Raw genomic sequence first — 16,468 nt, 5'->3', positions numbered from 1 at the left:
GGCCCAGAGATGACAGGAAGGCTTGGGAATTGGAAGGTGGCAGGGAGCTACAGAAAGTGCTGGAGCAGTGGACAGTGATGTAACCAAATGTCCTTGCCTGAGCAATTACTCAAGCAATGAGATGGCAGCGTACAATGGTTAAGGTGGGCAGAGTGAGCTTAAATGAGGTGGGGGTGTTCTGCATTTCTCTGGGTGACAAGCAGGGAACATTTTTTAAGGCAGTGGCATTTGGCACTGGGTCTTGAAAGGTGCAGGGGAATTCTCTAAGTTGCTTGCCCACAGCTAGAGGACAGAGATCTATTCATATTCCCACCGGACACACCTGCCTCAGTTTCCCCAGGGTGCCCACGCTGTTAGGACACACTCCGATGGAGGTGGGAGGTGCTGCTCTGTGACCGTGGAGGCAAATCCTGACTCTTCTGGGCTTCAGTTTCGCTGACTGAACAATGGACCACATTCCCAGGCTGGAGAGGGGATCCTGGAGTGGAACGGGAGTGAGTGTAGCGACAGTGTTTGACCAAAATCTCTCCCTGGTGTCAAGCCTCAGTTTCCTCCCTGGCACAGAAAGGGAAAGAGCAGTGGTTATGTCCAGTCCCTGTGCACTGTGGCCATTGGAGCCTCTGTTTCCCGTCCTGAGGAGTGGGTCCCACTCTTCCCTAGTAGGTCGCTGGCATGGGGGAGCGGGGGGTCAGAGGCCAGGGCGGGCGCCAGGACGGTGGGGCCAGGCAGGGAGGGATGTGCACACCCGGGAAGGCGGGAAGGGCGTGGCTTGGGGCGGCCGGGATCCCGCCTCCCGCGCGTGGCACCAGCGGTTCCGCGACACGGCACCTGCCGGTAACTTTGGGATGGAGTTTGTGCGGGCACTGTGGCTCGGCCTGGCGCTGGCGTTGGCGCCGGGGCCCCTGCCCGCCGGAGGCCACCCGCAGCCCTGCGGCGTCCTGGCGCGCCTAGGGGGCTCCGTACGCCTGGGCGCCCTCCTGCCCCGCGCGCCCGCCGCCCGCGCCCGCGTCCGCGCCGCCCTGGCCCGGGCTGTCCTGGCGCCGCGGCTACCGCACAACCTGAGCTTGGAGCTGGTGGCGACCGCGCCCCCCGCCCGCGACCCCGCCTCGCTGGCCCGTGGCCTGTGCCAAACGCTGGCGGCGCCGGGCGTGGTTGCCGTGCTCGCCTTCCCCGAGGCACGGCCCGAGCTGCTGCAGCTGCACTTCCTGGCGGCTGCCACCGAGACCCCGGTGCTCAGCCTGCTGCGGCTGGAGGCACGCGCGCCCCTCGGCGCCCCGGTACGCGCGACGGTGGAAGTCAGGACGTGCGGGGAGCAGGGGTGCCGATCAGGGAGGCCCTGGGGCGATCCTGGGATGTGGGGACCTGGGGTCCCGGGGGCGCACGGGAACGGACTTCTAGACCTCGGATGCAGGAGCCCCGGGGATGCCCAGGAGTCCGGATGACGGAGGCCCCAGAGTTCGCGGGACCTGGGCCCTTGGACTCCAGATGCTCCCAGAACACGGGAACCGGAGGCAAGGGCCCAGGGTCTCAGGGACCTAGAGCCCTGGACCCACGGTTCCGGGACACCGCGGGACGTCTCTGGACCCCCCGGATGGCGGAATCCTCAGGATGCTCTGTTTGGGACGCGGCACTCCGGTGCAGATCCCTTCCCTGGGCCTTGGTTGCGGAGTCCCGCCACCGCGGTCCTTCCCCCTTGCGGCCCAGAACCCATCCCACTCGTTGCGAGTGGCCCCTCTCGATCCGAGAGCTCCTCCCGGTTCCCACCGCTCAGGACCGCGGGTCTGGGAAAGGAAAGCGGGGCTCCTTATTTGCTCCCCGTTTGTTCTTGGACCCCCAGGTCACTCTGTCTCTCCAAAGCCTTTCCTCCATCCTCCTTTTCACCCCCTCCACGTCTTTGGAGTTTATTTTTTTCTTCTAGATTTACCCCACCCCCACCCCACTCCAGGTCCGGATTTGGGACGAAAATAGAAAATGAGATAAGAAGGAGAGAAGGGTGACAGGCAAGGCTCTGAGGACCCTGTTGTGCCGCTTGGAAAGAACCCGCCCCCCAGCCTCCCAGGGCCAGCAGGCAGGGGCCCCGCATGGGACATGCGGCTGATGGGAGCCTTCCTCCCTCCCTCCCTCCAAATCCACCTTGAAACCCCCTCCAGGCCTTCTTCTCCCTAGGAGGCGAGACTCTGGCCCTGGAGGAGGCCCAGGGTCCCATCACCCTGCTGTCGCTGTGCTGAGGCCCCTTTTCCGTCCCCCTGCCTCCCGGTGGGAGATACAGGACCCAAACCCAGGCTTTTGGCGCTCTCTGCTGCCGCCTCCAAGAACTGCGCCCTGCAGTTAGCGCCGTCGGATTTTTGTGAGGACTGAGTAGCAGGGCCGAACAGGTCGCCCAGCACTGGGCACTCCGTGCTCATGCAGGCAACGTCCTGCCCACCTTAAGTGTCTGGCAGAGTCTTCCCTCCTTTACAGGTTGAGCAAATCCAGGAGAACTTTATGAGTGCCACTGGGCACAGAGGGACCCCTCAGCTCCTGGGTTTCCTGGCTCAGGGGCAGTGATGTGTTGGAAAGGTCCTAAGAAGAAGCACTTTGGCATGGCTCAGAGCATGAGGGCATCAGCCAGTTTGTGATCACAGACCCCCAGTCTTGGGCCCTTGAGGTGTTCCTAGACAGAAGAGGTGGGTGAGGTCAGGACTGTGGTGAATGAGGAATTCAAGACTGGGAGAATGCAGACAGCAAACCAAGGTTCTGCGTGGGGCGGCGGCGGCGGGGGGGTGTCTAAATAGAGGAGGGGGCAATGGGGCTGAGTTCTGAAGAATGTGTAGGAGTTGACTGGACTAGAGGGAGAAAGGTATTCCAGATGGGGACTGGCGCATGCAAAAATCCTCAAAGTGGGGTGCTACCAGGGAGGCTGGGCTTTGTGCTGATGGCTGTGGGGAACCACAGAAGGGTTTAGAGCAGGGGTAGGCTGGGAGGAGGCAGGTACAAGGTCCAGTTATCATTTGTTTTTTTGAATACCTACTGATGGGTGTTCATCAGCACTAACTGTGACCACCCCCTTCCCAGAACCCTTTCCACCTACAGTTGGACTGGGCCAGTCCCCTGGAAACGTTGCTTGAGGTGCTGGTGTCTGTGCTGCAGGCCCATGCCTGGGAGGACGTTGGCCTGGTGCTCTGTCGCATGCGGGACCCTGGTGGCCTGGTGGCCCTCTGGACAAGCCAGGCTGGCAGGGCCCCAAAGCTTGTGCTGGACCTAAGCCGGCCAGACACCCGTGATGTAGGGTTGCAGGCCCGCCTTTCGCTGCTGGGAGCACTGGCAGGGGGCTCAGCCCAGGTACCTGTGGCCGTGCTCCTTGGCTGTGACATGGCCCGCGCCCGTCAGGTGCTGGAGGCTGGGCCCCCTGGACCCCGCTGGCTGCTGGGCACACCACTGCCCGCTGAAGCGCTGCCCACTGAGGGCCTGCCACCTGGGCTGCTGGCGCTGGGCGAGGTGGCTCGACCCCCATTGGAGGCTGCTATCCATGACGCAGTGGAACTGGTGGCACAGGCACTGGGCAGCGCGGCGCACGTGCAGCCAGAGCTCACCCTTCTTCCCACCACCATCAACTGCAATGACCTGCAGCCAACCAAGCCCAAGTCCTCAGGCCACTTCTTGGCACGGTGAGTGGGGACCCGGTGGAAAGGGTGTGTAGCTTCCACATGGAGGTCCCTCTGCCTGGAGTAACATTATTGTGCACTTGGTGTATGTCAGGCACTGTGGCCTCCTGAGAGGGAGGCTTTGTCCCTGTCTTGGTGGAAGCAGAACATAACACAGGGATTCTGGTGAAGGGCTTACTTGGCAGTGTCGGAGCAGCAGGGAAGGAGCGGGAGAGGTCGGCAGGCACGTCTCTGCCTGCCAGGCAGCTCCGGAGGGTGGACAGTACCTCAGAGCCAGGGGGTCCTATCTAGGGGTTCAAACTGGGTGGTTAGTCATTGACTTCAAGCCCCTGCTGGTGAAAAGATCTGGTATGGGGGGACATGACAGCATCCACTGTGGTCCCCAGTGTGTGCTGAGAGAAGAGGGCAGGGTCTGAGCTTTTCTGGGGGGCTCCCGTTGCCTGATGCCTGCTTGCCCCCACCTTCTGCCAGGTTCCTGGGCAACACGTCCTTCCAGGGTCGCACAGGGCCAGTGTGGGTGACCAGCTCCTCCCAGGTATACATGTCCCGGCACTTCCGGGTGTGGAGCCTGCGCCAGGACCCACTGGGCACCCCAGCCTGGACCACGCTGGGCAGCTGGCAGGATGGGCAACTGGAGTTGGAACCAGGGGGTGCTGCTGTGCAGCCCCCACCCCCAATGGGTGCCCGAGCCCGGCCCAAGCTGCGCGTGGTGACGCTGGTAGAGCACCCATTTGTGTTTGCCCGAGAGTCAGACGAGGATGGGCAATGCCCAGCAGGACAGCTGTGCCTGGCCCCTGGTACCAACGACTCAGCCACCCTGGATGCTCTGTTTTCTTCCCTGGCCAATGGCTCAGTGCCCCGTGCCCTTCGCAAGTGTTGCTATGGCTACTGCATTGACCTGCTGGAGCGCCTGGCAGAGGACACACCCTTTGACTTTGAGCTGTACATTGTGGGTGATGGCAAGTATGGCGCCCTGAGGGATGGCCGCTGGACCGGCCTGGTGGGTGACCTGCTGGCTGGCAGGGCCCACATGGCAGTCACCAGCTTCAGCATCAACTCGGCCCGTTCGAAAGTGGTGGACTTCAGCAGCCCCTTCTTCTCCACTAGCCTGGGCATCATGGTACGGGCACGGGACACGGCCTCACCCCTTGGCGCCTTCATGTGGCCGCTGCACTGGTCCATGTGGCTGGGCATCTTCGCCGCCCTGCACCTCACCGCGCTCTTCCTCACGCTCTATGAGTGGCGCAGTCCCTATGGTCTCACACCCCGTGGGCGGAACCGCGGCACTGTTTTCTCCTATTCTTCAGCCCTCAATCTCTGCTACGCCATCTTGTTTGGACGCACAGTGTCCAGCAAGACGCCCAAGTGCCCCACGGGGCGTCTGCTCATGAACCTGTGGGCCATCTTCTGCCTGCTAGTGCTGTCCAGCTACACGGCCAACCTGGCTGCAGTCATGGTCGGGGACAAGACTTTTGAGGAGCTGTCGGGAATTCATGACCCCAAGGTGGGTGGCTGTGGGGAATGGGGGCCGGAATGGGAAGATTGCTTACTGCCCATCCCGAGACCCAGCCACATGTGACCATCCACTCATGTAAACATTTGTTGAGCACCTATGGTGTGCCAGGCACTGGGGATCCAGCAAGGACAAAATAGGCAAAGATCCCCATCCTTGGGGGAGACATTGCAGAAATCAAGATAGAGCAACAAAACAAATGGAGTGTGAGATGGTGATAAAGTGCCAGGGACAAAAATAAGGTGGAGTGGGGACACAGGAATAATGGCAGGGGCATTTTCTCTAATGGGGGTCAGGAATTTCTGTGGGAGGGGGTGACATGTGATGGACTTTTATGCAGACATCAAAGAGGAGAGGGCACAGCTCCTGTGCAAAGGCCCTGGGGCAGGAACTCACCTGGTGGTATTGGGGTGTTGGAGTAACAGTGAGGAGGCCCTTGTGGCTGGAGCAGAGGGAGGGAGGGAGCGAGGGAAGGAGGGAGGAGGTGCGGTCAGCGCAGAGGGGCCAGGTCATGCAGGGCCTGTGGGGATAGGACCCTCTGAGACGAAACTTCTCCTGGGAGCCCCGGAGGGCTGTGGGCAGAGCAGGGGCATGCCCCAGTCTACATAGTCTTCTTTTTTACTAAAAATTTTGCATATCCCTAAGTGAGGAGCAAAGAACATGAATGAACCCATTGTCTCCAAAATCAACTGCTGGCCACTTTCATCCATCACCAACCTCAGCCACTGGTTATTATGAAGCAAATCCCAGACCTTGTGTCATTTCACCATAAATACTTGGAGCTTTGACAAACATAAGGCCTCTTTTCCCAGTTGCCTCTCCCCGCCATCCCCCCCCACCCCCCCGGGTATGACTCTGGAGCCTAAATGCCCAGACATTGCAGATGGTAGAAATCTGTTGGCTCTCAGCTCTGGGTTTTCTCTCCTTCCTTTTCTTCCCTAGCGTGTGTTTGTTAAAGAAATTGTTGGGGTTTATTTTTACCCCATGGCGTCTCCAACTGTTTGAATCTTGGTGATTGTGTTCCCTGAGGGGTGTTCAGCTTGTCATGCTGCTTCCCAGTCCCCTTGTCCTTTGTAAATTGATAATAAAACCTAGACACTGTGCTGTGTGATGCACTAGCCACTCGGGTGTGGCCACTTCAAAAATTAATTAAATACAAGTGCGCAACAGCCACAGAGAACAGCACAGTGTTTTCATCATCCATCACCACAAAGTTTTAGGAGGCTCAGTCTGTCTGGTGTGGCTTTTGGTGGTGCTATAGTCCCATGGGGAGCAGCCACACACTCATTTAGTAGGAGTTTGCACAGACCGTGGGTGGTGGTGTGATCAGGGCGAGGAGACTATGCTGGTCCAGCGGGGATGGTGGCGGGCATGGGGGGCCTGCAGAGGGGGTAAGCATTAGGCTGGTTATGGTTGTTCAGAAGGCAGAGCTGACCCCAGGATGTGCAGGACAGAACGTGGGATCAGAGCAGGGAGAACGGGGAGACGTGGAGGAGGCGGTGGGAGGAGGCAGAGTCGAGTTCAGGGCCAGGTGTGTGGAGATGGATGTTTGGGTACTTAGAACAGTGAGTTTTATTTGGGCAATTCTGCCCATAGGGGACACGAGGCCATGTATGGGGACATTTGTGCTTATCACACTGGAGTTGCTCTTGGAATTGCAAGGACGGGGTCAGGGATGTAGCTCTACACCTGCAGCGCCTGAGATGGTCCCCACAGAGAATGACCTGGCCCTGTGTCATGCAGGAGGGACGACACTGGCTGAGAACATTGGGCCTGGGCTGGGGGTCAGAGCAGAGTTGGGCAGGGAGCAGGTGAGGGCATGGGGGCAGCCTGGGGCTGACCAGACGCTGGCCCGCAGCTGCACCGCCCATCCCAGGGCTTCCGCTTTGGCACTGTGTGGGAGAGCAGCGCTGAGGCCTACATCAAGAAGAGCTTTCCCGAGATGCACGCGCACATGCGGAGACACAGCGTGCCCACCACACCCCATGGTGTCGCCATGCTCACGTGAGGCCCACACATAGAGCAGCACGAGGGGCAGGGTGGGGAGGGGCCCACCTGGGCAGGTACTCACCCCGTCTGTGTCCCCAAAGGAGCGACCCCCCCAAGCTCAATGCTTTCATCATGGACAAGTCACTCCTGGACTATGAGGTCTCCATTGATGCTGACTGCAAACTGCTGACCGTGGGCAAGCCCTTCGCCATTGAGGGTGAGGGGCCTCTGAGACCACTGATCCTGGAGCAGCAGGGAACCACTGCAGGCTCAAGGTGGGCACAGCTTCCCAGGGCTTCCTCCAGCCTGGTCCCAACCTAATTCCTGGCTTTCCCCAGGTTACGGCATTGGACTCCCTCAGAACTCGCCACTCACCTCCAACCTGTCTAAGTTCATCAGCCGCTACAAGTCCTCAGGCTTCATCGACCTGCTGCATGACAAATGGTACAAGATGGTGCCTTGTGGGAAGCGGGTATTTGCTGTCACAGAGGTAGGACAGGGCCTGGGATACAGGGTGGGGGTAGGTGTTGGGGCCCTGAGCCTGTGGGAGCTTCAACTGAGGTGGCCAATCCCCTGCTGATACGCAAAACATGCATTTGTCTGCTTTTGTGTCTGCTTTTCATCCTACAAAACCTCAACTCCAGTGCCCTCTCCTGCTTGAAACCTTGCTCTAGAAGATGGAGCCCTACCTTCTCAATCTAATTGCACTGCCCCATGGCTCTGGCCCAACCTCTGTGTCCCCCAGGCCAGGGTTCCCCAAGGGTCTGCCATGACCATGAGGGCTTGTGCCTGTGTTGCCACCCTTTGTAGACCCTGCAGATGGGCATCTACCACTTCTCAGGCCTCTTTGTGCTGCTCTGCTTGGGCCTGGGTAGTGCCCTGCTCAGCTCCCTGGGGGAGCACATCTTCTACCACCTGGCACTACCATGCATCCGGAGGAGCAACAGGTTGCAGTACTGGCTGCACACAAGCCAGGTGAGGAGATGGCACGGGGGTGGTGGGCATGGTCGTTTCCCAATCTGACCCAACCCAGTCTCCATCTTGCTCACAGAGAATCCACCGCGCCCTCAACACAGAACCGCTGGACAGGCAGAAGGAGCCTGAGCCAAGGTAAGGGGCTCTGGGGTTGTTCACACCCCTGCCTGCAGGCCCACTCCCACTCCAGAGCTGTACTAGTCAGACCATGCCCCCTACTGCCCACAGCCTCCAAGGACCCTGACCCTAGAGAAGAAAGTGGGCCTACCCGTTTCTCAGGGCACACTAGTCTAGCCCCATCCATTCTCTGTCCACAGGGGTCTGGTGAAGCAACAGCAGGACACACCGACTGCCCCAGCAGGCCAGGGCAACTGGACACGGGTGTACCAGACCATGGTGAGGGAGCGTCATGTGCGCTTCCTGCTGGAGCCCACTGTGGCCACTGCTGCATCAGTAGCAGACATGAATGTGGAGGGGACCAGGCCACCTGAGGGTCCTGTCTGGCTCTGCTCCAATGGCCAGCCACCCACCACATTGTCCACAGGTGCCCCATGCCCAGGGGAGCTGGAGGAACTGGAACGCCACATTGCGGGTGTACGTGCAAGGCTCCACCACGCACTGGTGCGGCGCAGGGAGCTCCTGGCCCAGCTCCCAGGTGGCACCTGAGATGGGCCACTATGCCTGCTCCAAGCCTGTAAGGAAATGCCAGGGGACCTCCTCTCCTGCTGAGGTTTCCACCTACTGCTTCTGTGGAAGGTGGCCCCATCCCACCACACCCGACTGATCTGGCTTTGCATGAGGGCAGACCCTGCAGAAACTAATCTCAGCACCTGGCTCATGCAGACACTAGCCGGTTGCTGTCAGCAGACAGTTTATTCTATATACAAACACAATTTTGTACACTGCAATTAAATAGAATGGAATGAGCGCTCTGCAGTCCTCACCGAGTGACTTGGTTGGGCTGTTGGGCCGCTGGCCCTCTCCGCAGGAGCAAGGCTGGGCCCTAGCGCCTGGGTGCTGTCTTTGACAGCTGGCGCCCGCACACCATGTCCCTGTGCCAATACCCCAGCCCTGGCACGCACACATGGGGGCAGGGGCCATGGAAAAGGCACTGCGCACAACGGAGCACCAGCTGAGCGGCCTGGACAGCGAGGGCTGTCCCCCACCAGTGTTCACCTGGCTCAGAGACCTGCTAGGCTCTGCCCCTAAGTACAGCTTGCTCCAACCATTCACCAACCCCTTCCAGAGCCTTCCATGGAGGACACCCCCCACCCCCACTTTCCTGACCCAGTTCATCAGCCTGCCTAGATTCACTAGCCGAGGGGGCCCACACAAATGTGACAAGGACAGGCTGCAGGCAGGACCCGTGTCTGGGGGAGAGGAGCCCACCCCTGGGCAAACCAGATGGACCCCAACACAAGGCCGACTGGGCAGTCCCAGACACACTGGGGACAGCCTCCCTGACTCCCAAGGACCCCCCCCAGTCAGGTCACACCCAGATGGCCTGGGCAGCCAGGGACAGGCACTCAGCTGCCCAGGACTTAGGAGCCAATCTCCAAAGGTTCATCTGCTGGGGCTGGGGACTCAGGGCTGGGCCCATGCACCCCAGCAGCCAGGGGGGCTGTGTCAGGTGCTGGGGAGTCATTTGGGGGGGTACTGTCCTGGGGGGCTTGGATGCCCTGAGGGAACGCCCCACCTGGGCTCAGGGGGCTGGCTGCCCTCCGTTCCAGGAGGGAGGCGCTCAGGCCGGAAAGGAAAGAGGCGTCTGTGATGATGGCAGCTGTCTCTGCCATCCAGCCCAGGTCACTACTGGCTGCGGCAGCCACTGAGGCTGCCGCAGCCACCAAAGAGCTGGGTGCTTCAACCACGGGCCTGGGGACCCCACCAGCTCCCAGAGAGCCAGGGTCCAGGGTCGGGGGCTGGCTGGTAGGGTCAGGGGCAGTGGCCGGGGTGCCCCCATTGTTGTTGAGGTCGTCCGGTAGTGCTGTGGGGGTGCCGGGGCCCAGAGGCGGTGTCTGTAGCAGCATCTCCTGGATACGGATCTGCTGCAGGATGGCGGGCAACTCATAGTGGTGGAAGAAGTAGATCATGGAATGCTAGAGGCACAGTGCGGGTGGGTCAGGCCCAGCACAGCGCCAAAGCTCCCACAGGCTGGACCTTGGGGAATAGGCGGGGCCCCTCACCTGGATGAAGAGCCAAGAAGTGACAAGGGCCAGGCTGCTGTACTGCCCGTTGAAGCGATAGTGGTAGGCGTAGAAGGCAAAGTGGTACAGGTAGAAGAACCTGCAGGGAGCACAGTGAGGCGACACCAATCCAGACTCCACCCCAACCCCACCTGGACCCCTGCAGCACTCACCGCAGCCAGTGCCTCTTGCTGGTGTTGGTGTGGCAGCAAATGGCATCATACTGGTCAGCTAGCCACACGATGAGGATGATGTAGAAGGCGGTGGTGGTGTCATTGAAGAACTCCGACATGATGGCCTCCATCCCTGCAGGAGGCCGTCAGTTGCGGCGGGTGGCGGGAAGGCGGGGGATGGACGGGAGGTGGGTGTGGGTGTCTGGGTGGGGAGGCAGAAGGGTGGGCAGAGGGGTCCTCACCCACAAGGGCCAGGATGACGGTCAGCAGGGGCGCTGCAGGGAAGGCGATGGCCATGTTCATCTCCAGCATCTGCAGCAGGTCCACTGCGGGCAGAGGGTGGTGGGCGGGCAGACCAGGTGAGGTGCCCCGTGGGGGAGGGGGGTGGGCAGGGGGCCATGGGGGCCTGGGGCTGACCCCACCTTTCTCCCGCTACCTGGCGGGGAGACTCACCAATGAAGACAAAAATCTGGTGATGGGAGTAGCGGAGCAGCATGGACACGCTTAGGGTCTGTAAGTGAAGGCGCATGAGGCTGAGGAAGGGCCACCTGCCCCCACATCCTCCGCCTCACCCAGCCTCAGAACACTCACAAAGATGACCATGATGACGAAGGCAGCCAGATAGGATGCTCGGGCCATCCACATGCTCACAAATCGGTAGTGCTCGCCTGACACCACATTCCGCAGGAAGCCTGTTCAGGGAGGCTGTGAGCACCACTGCCTGGCCTCCAGCCCCTGCCCACCGCCACCCTCCACCCTCCCCTGGTCCCGTTTGCACCCTTATTCTCCTCGTTTTCGGCCAGGCCCTTCACGCTGGACATGAGGATATCATCGTAGCCCAGGAACTCGGCCAGCAGCAGGCGGCTGAAGCGGTCGCCAAAGCACTGGTCCCGTGTGGGGTCTGCAGGTGGCATACCAATGGGGTGCACCTGGTAAGGTCCCCACCAGTGCCCGCCCACCGAACCCAGGCAGCTATGACTGTCAGGCCCTGGGGGATGGTCCAATGAAACAGGGGGACAGGGGATAGCTTTCTGTAGCGGGAGCAGGGATGTCCCCCACACCTGTCCTGAGAGCTTCTGAGTCGCCCCCCACCCTGGCACTCTCTCAGGGTGACTTACCCAGGGTGACCACCATGACCGGGATGCTCAGCCTCTGTCGTGTGGCCTGCGACAGGCGCAGGAAGCCGTATTCCAGGGAGTACTCCACAATGTACTCATCCTGTGGCCACACTGTGGGTGGACATGGCCTGTTAGCCTGCAAAGCCCTGGCCAATCCCGCCTCCCACCTTCAGATGAGGGGCTCTGAGAGGGGAAGTGACCACTTCCATTGGCCTCACATGCTGCTGACAGATGCGGAAATGGAGGCTAGGAGTGGCCATTCTCCCTGTCCAGGAGTGTGACCTCTGCCCCCCTGCCCAGGTGACTCCACCTGACACCTTGGCAGCACGTACCTTTCGAGGGTGTCTCAGGGAAAGGGAACTCCCGGCTATCATTCAGGGCCTCGGGGCCACTGGGTGGCTTGAACACCTTGGGCTCAATGTCCAGCTCAAACTGTGGGTCACCAGGAGGCAGGGTGTCAGTGGGCCCTTGGCACTGGAGGGCTGGCCCAGAGGCCCTTCTCCTGCCACCTGAAAGGAGATGCACTCTGCCCCTGGCCGCTGTGACCTCTAGCCTCTGCCCGAATGTCCTCCACTTATGGGGCTGGAGGGCCTCCGACCAGCATCCCACCAAAAACCCCTCCTCCAACATGAAGCTCCTGACTCTCTCCAGGTGAGTGGTCTGTGCCCCAAAGTTGGTGGTGAGACCACCTGGGCAAGGTCTGTTACAATACTTCATCTGCACTGGCTCTCTTACCCATGGGACCCTAGTCTTTGACTGCACAAGCGTGTCCCTCCCTGCAGGCTGTGGGCCCCACCCCCCCCCCCCCCCACGGGCAGCTGCACCATCCGTAATGGCCAGGAATGCTAGAGTTCTCAGCCCAGACCCTCTGGAGACCTCCTTGGCACTCCCAGACCAAGACCAGTCCCTTTCAGGTGGCAGTCTGCCTCACATAGCCCTCCATCCTGCTCCAAGGCCACACAAGTGCCAGACCCCGCAAGATCCAGAGCTTCCCCATCAGCAATGTCCTCCTGCACATGCACTTGGCCAGATCACCTGGATGGAGCGGTTCCCAAACATCTCCATGGTCAGCTCCTCCTCCTCCTCTTCTTCCAGCTCTAGGCCACCAGGCACTGCTGCCAGGCCGGGGAAACTGCTGTGACCACCGTCACAGAATTGCAGGAAGACGGGCGCACGACTCGAGTTCTGCTGTACCTCCACGCGTAGGACACCCTCTCGTGGCCACTTGTCACGCACGTGCTCCAGGCAGTTGATAGGTGATCGGGAGAAGACGATGTGGATATAGGCAAGGACAAAGAGCACAAACAGGGCCTGGGGGCAAGGGGACCCACCCAGACAGTGAGGCCTGAGCTTTGTGGGAAAGGAAGAGAAGAACCCCAGGGCTCTGAGGTTCCCTAAACCCTAAACCCACTCTGGCCCCTCCTGGCAGCATAAATCCTGGGGATGCCACCGATCCAAAATCCTGACCACCCTGCTCTGTGTGAGCCAGGAGGAGGCACTCTTGTGCGTATGTGGGACCCCCACCCTGGGAGAGACCAACTAACCTCTCGCCTCCTGAGAGGCCCAGCCCAGGTGCCACCACCCCTGGGCCACCTGCTTGGTTCCCAATGTCCCCAGGAGGCCTGCCCAGCTGCCTCACACTCTGTCTTGTCCTCAAAATGCCCCTGACCTCACCAGCTAAAAACAGCCTCCCTTACCCGCCAGGCACACTCTGCACCCTTCCCTCCATGGCAGGGCCAGCTAGAACTGCAGAGACACAGCCAACCCAGGCCAGCTCGTTCTGCCTGAAGCAGTCTCCCCATCAGTAAAATGGGGACAGCAGGGGTTTCATCTGGGTGTTCCTGCTCCCAGGGAACTTGAGGTCAGGTTTGGGGACATCTGTGGTTGTACACCGGGGATGCTCCTGGAATCGAGGGGACAGTGCCAGAGGATGCTGCTCAGCACACCAGAGACCAGGACAGCCCCCCACAGAGAATAAGCAGTCCAATATCCGATGAGCTGAGGTGGGCGGACCTTACCCTACATCACCAACAGAACCTTCTGCCTGGCTCAAAGTGAGTGCATCAAAAGGGACCTCCACTGTGGTCTATTTAGAACACCCTCCTCTCCATGAGCCCACCTCACTGTCTGACTGACTTGCTTCACAGGGGGCCCCAATTGGCTAAGTGTCACCTTCCTAGTCTAAAGGACATGTCCAGGGCCTCACCCCCATACATCCTACCTACTGCTTCACCCTTGGGGAAAGAGCCCAACTGGCCTGATGTAGTGCCCACATCCCTAGGAAAACATGGGTGCCAGGGAACCAGTGACCCCAGGGACTGTTCAGCCAGAGACTGGGGTGACCCCTCAGCTGGGCCAGCACAGCCTATGACCACTCTCACATCCACACGCTCCCGCACCAAATACCTGCTCTCCAGGACTCATTGACTATGTAGTCCAGAACCACAACTTGGAGAACCCTGGATCATGGAAGAGCACAGAGCACAAAGCCCCTCCCTGCCCTCTGACAGGGACACTGATGCTCAGGGAGTTGGTGAGTTGCCCGTGGCCACACAGCCACCAGTAAGGCCACTAGAACCCCATCCCTATGGGTCCATGAGTCCAGCACTCCTGGCCTGGCAATGGTAGCTGTGACCTGAGAGGGATGGGCAGAGGCCTTGCCTCTGGGCACACCGTTGCATGCCTGAAGCTGTAGGAGCCCACCCCAGACTCCCCAGTTGCATGAGCTCCAAGAACTCTCTTGAGCTGATAGGAACTATTTCTTTCGCTTGTAGCCAAAAGCGCTGCAAGGGGACGGAGATTAGGTCCTTACTAAGATCTCAGGAGAAGAAATTGTAGCACCCAAGCGTTCAGGTCTCAGCAGACAGACGCTGAAGAACACTGCTGGGGAGGAGGGGGCCAGGTGAGGCAGTGTGGAAGGCCAGAGGAGCCTCCCACAGGCCTGCACCCCAACCCCTGTTCTCAACATACTGTCTGGGGACCACTGAGCCAGTGATGGTAGTTGTGAAGTGCGGGGGGTGGCACCTGGAACCCACAGGTATAGCAGGAAGCAATCAGACAGCTAACCCTGAAGCCTCTATGCTGAGCCTCCAGCCCCAATCTCCAGGCCCTGGGGCTGGCTGGCAATCCAAGCACCTCCACCTCTAGCATCAGTCCTGAAGTGAACCTGAAGCTCACTTGGCAATGTCAAAAACCCCAAACCCACCCTTGTCAGCACTCTGACAGGAAACTAAATGCCTGTTCCTCCCTTTCCTCAGCCATGTCAGGTAACAACTGGGACCAGCCCTCTGCTTAAGAACCCAGGACCCTGGGGCCCAGTAAGCTCTGGGCCCACACCTGAGTGAGCCGGCCCTCTTCTTGAGGGACCCAAATCAATGCTGGTCCTTCCTAAGTTGCACTCATGATTGAAACCTCCATGCCATCTGAGGGTGCATGGGAAGGAGGCTTGTGTGCAACCTCTCATTAAGACATGAGTACCAGTAATAGCTTTGACTTTGTCACTAACTCTGGAAAGATGACCTCAGCTAGGTCACATTCCCTGTAAGGCTCAGAGGAGAAAGAGTTGGGGTAGGGGGCTGGCAGAAGGTCCCAAAGAGGGAAACAGACCCGAGAAAAGGGGAAGCAGAAGGAAGTGGTGGAGGAACTACCTCCAGTGCAGGTAGTTCCGGGGTGTGTCCTGAGAGGGAAGGGTAAGCCTACAATCCTTTCCAGTTTTAGGAAGCCCAGGATCGGGGACCTGGGCCAGGACAGGCAAGAGATGGCAGGATAGGGGAGACTTCCCAAGGATAAGGATCTCACGCGGCATAATAGGGGACACAGGGCTGGAAGGAGGTCCCGGGGCGATCAGAGGCAGGATCCAGGCCCCAGGCTCCGAGGAAGTGGGTCACCAAAGGAATGGTGGGGCCAAGCATGAGTGCAGCCTGGAGAGTGCTGGGAGTTTCTTTAGTCGGGATCAGGGGCCACCCACCATTCCGAGGGTGAAGTGTTAAACCGGGGGTCAGGAGCCAGGAGAGCAGGCTAAAAAAGGGGTGGGTACCCAAGAGATCGGATCGGGTCTAGACCTCCTGATTAGAGGCTGGTTGTTCTGGGCGGGACTGGGGTCAAAGGTCGCAGGTCTGCGGGTGGATTCGGCCGCTGGGGTCAAGGGTCGGGGGGGTCGGGGCAGCGGTCACCTTGAGCAACACGAAGAATTCGAAGAGACGGCGGAAGGCGGGCGGGAAGAGCCGCGAGTAGGTGACTGCCATCTTAAAGAAGAGCGCGTGGAAGAGCCGGTCGCGCACGTTGATGAGCGGGTTGGGGTTGAGGTTGGGGATGCGGGGCCCGCGCGCGGGGGCAGGACCGCCGCCGCCGTTGGGCCCGGGCCCCGGGGCCCCGGGCGCCGCGTGTTCCGACATGCCGCCCAGCGTCGCGCCCTAACGACCCGCGGGTCCCCGAGGGCGTCTCCCGGCCGCCATCGGCCACCCTCTCCGCCGCCGCGCTCCTCACGGCGCCCGGGCCGCCACCGCCGCCATCTTCCGCCTCCGCGGCCCTGCTGACGCTAGCGAGGCGCAGCGCCGGCAAGAGCGGCCCTCCCGAGCCCGCGGGGAATGTAGGGAAGCCGGCGGTCGGCCCCCGCCCTCTCGCCGGGCTGTGGCGTGGGCGGGGCTTCGTTTGCCCTGTTTTTGCATATTGCCCCCACAATGCCCTGCGGCTGGGACGCGCTGGGACAGTAAAACTAGTAAATATATATGACGGTTTTACGTGGTCCAAGACATCTTACGTAAGCGCGACGGTAGGAGATGTTCTTTGAGGTGGAGCTATAGAAAGAGAGGCTAATCGGAAACGTAAGCTATGTCGCTGTGACTGTAAAGTAATTTTGTTGCTTGACTTTAAA

General features: G+C 60.2%; 2 protein-coding genes across 2 annotated transcripts; one reads left to right on the top strand and one right to left on the bottom strand.

Moving 5' to 3' along the window:
- Window positions 1-845: 845 nt before the first annotated feature.
- GRIN3B (glutamate ionotropic receptor NMDA type subunit 3B) lies at window positions 846-8,787 on the top strand. The gene is made up of 9 exons (XM_054585331.1): window positions 846-1,277; window positions 3,055-3,647; window positions 4,116-5,148; window positions 7,016-7,161; window positions 7,248-7,363; window positions 7,485-7,636; window positions 7,957-8,121; window positions 8,198-8,256; window positions 8,439-8,787. The coding sequence occupies exons 1-9, from the start codon at window positions 846-848 to the stop codon at window positions 8,785-8,787; spliced, it is 3,045 nt and encodes a 1,014-aa protein (XP_054441306.1).
- A 181-nt stretch (window positions 8,788-8,968) lies between these two features.
- Window positions 8,969-16,146, bottom strand: TMEM259 (transmembrane protein 259). Its single transcript, XM_054585315.1, has 11 exons — window positions 15,768-16,146; window positions 12,631-12,906; window positions 11,928-12,027; window positions 11,596-11,706; window positions 11,256-11,378; window positions 11,069-11,169; window positions 10,931-10,988; window positions 10,720-10,803; window positions 10,478-10,610; window positions 10,305-10,404; window positions 8,969-10,217 (listed from the first exon to the last, which is right to left on the bottom strand). Exons 1-11 carry the CDS (start codon window positions 15,987-15,989, stop codon window positions 9,663-9,665), a joined length of 1,863 nt encoding a protein of 620 aa, XP_054441290.1. The 5' UTR covers window positions 15,990-16,146; the 3' UTR covers window positions 8,969-9,662.
- Between the last annotated feature and the right edge of the window lie 322 nt (window positions 16,147-16,468).

Source organism: Pteronotus mesoamericanus, unplaced genomic scaffold (genome assembly GCF_021234165.1).
Source record: "Pteronotus mesoamericanus isolate MK-2021 breed Mesoamerican mustached bat unplaced genomic scaffold, CSHL_Meso_final contig_835, whole genome shotgun sequence".
In the NCBI taxonomy this organism is placed as follows: domain Eukaryota; kingdom Metazoa; phylum Chordata; class Mammalia; order Chiroptera; family Mormoopidae; genus Pteronotus; species Pteronotus mesoamericanus.
The sequence above is the reverse complement of the archived record's forward strand: the minus strand, read 5'-3'. Positions and strand labels throughout refer to the sequence as shown.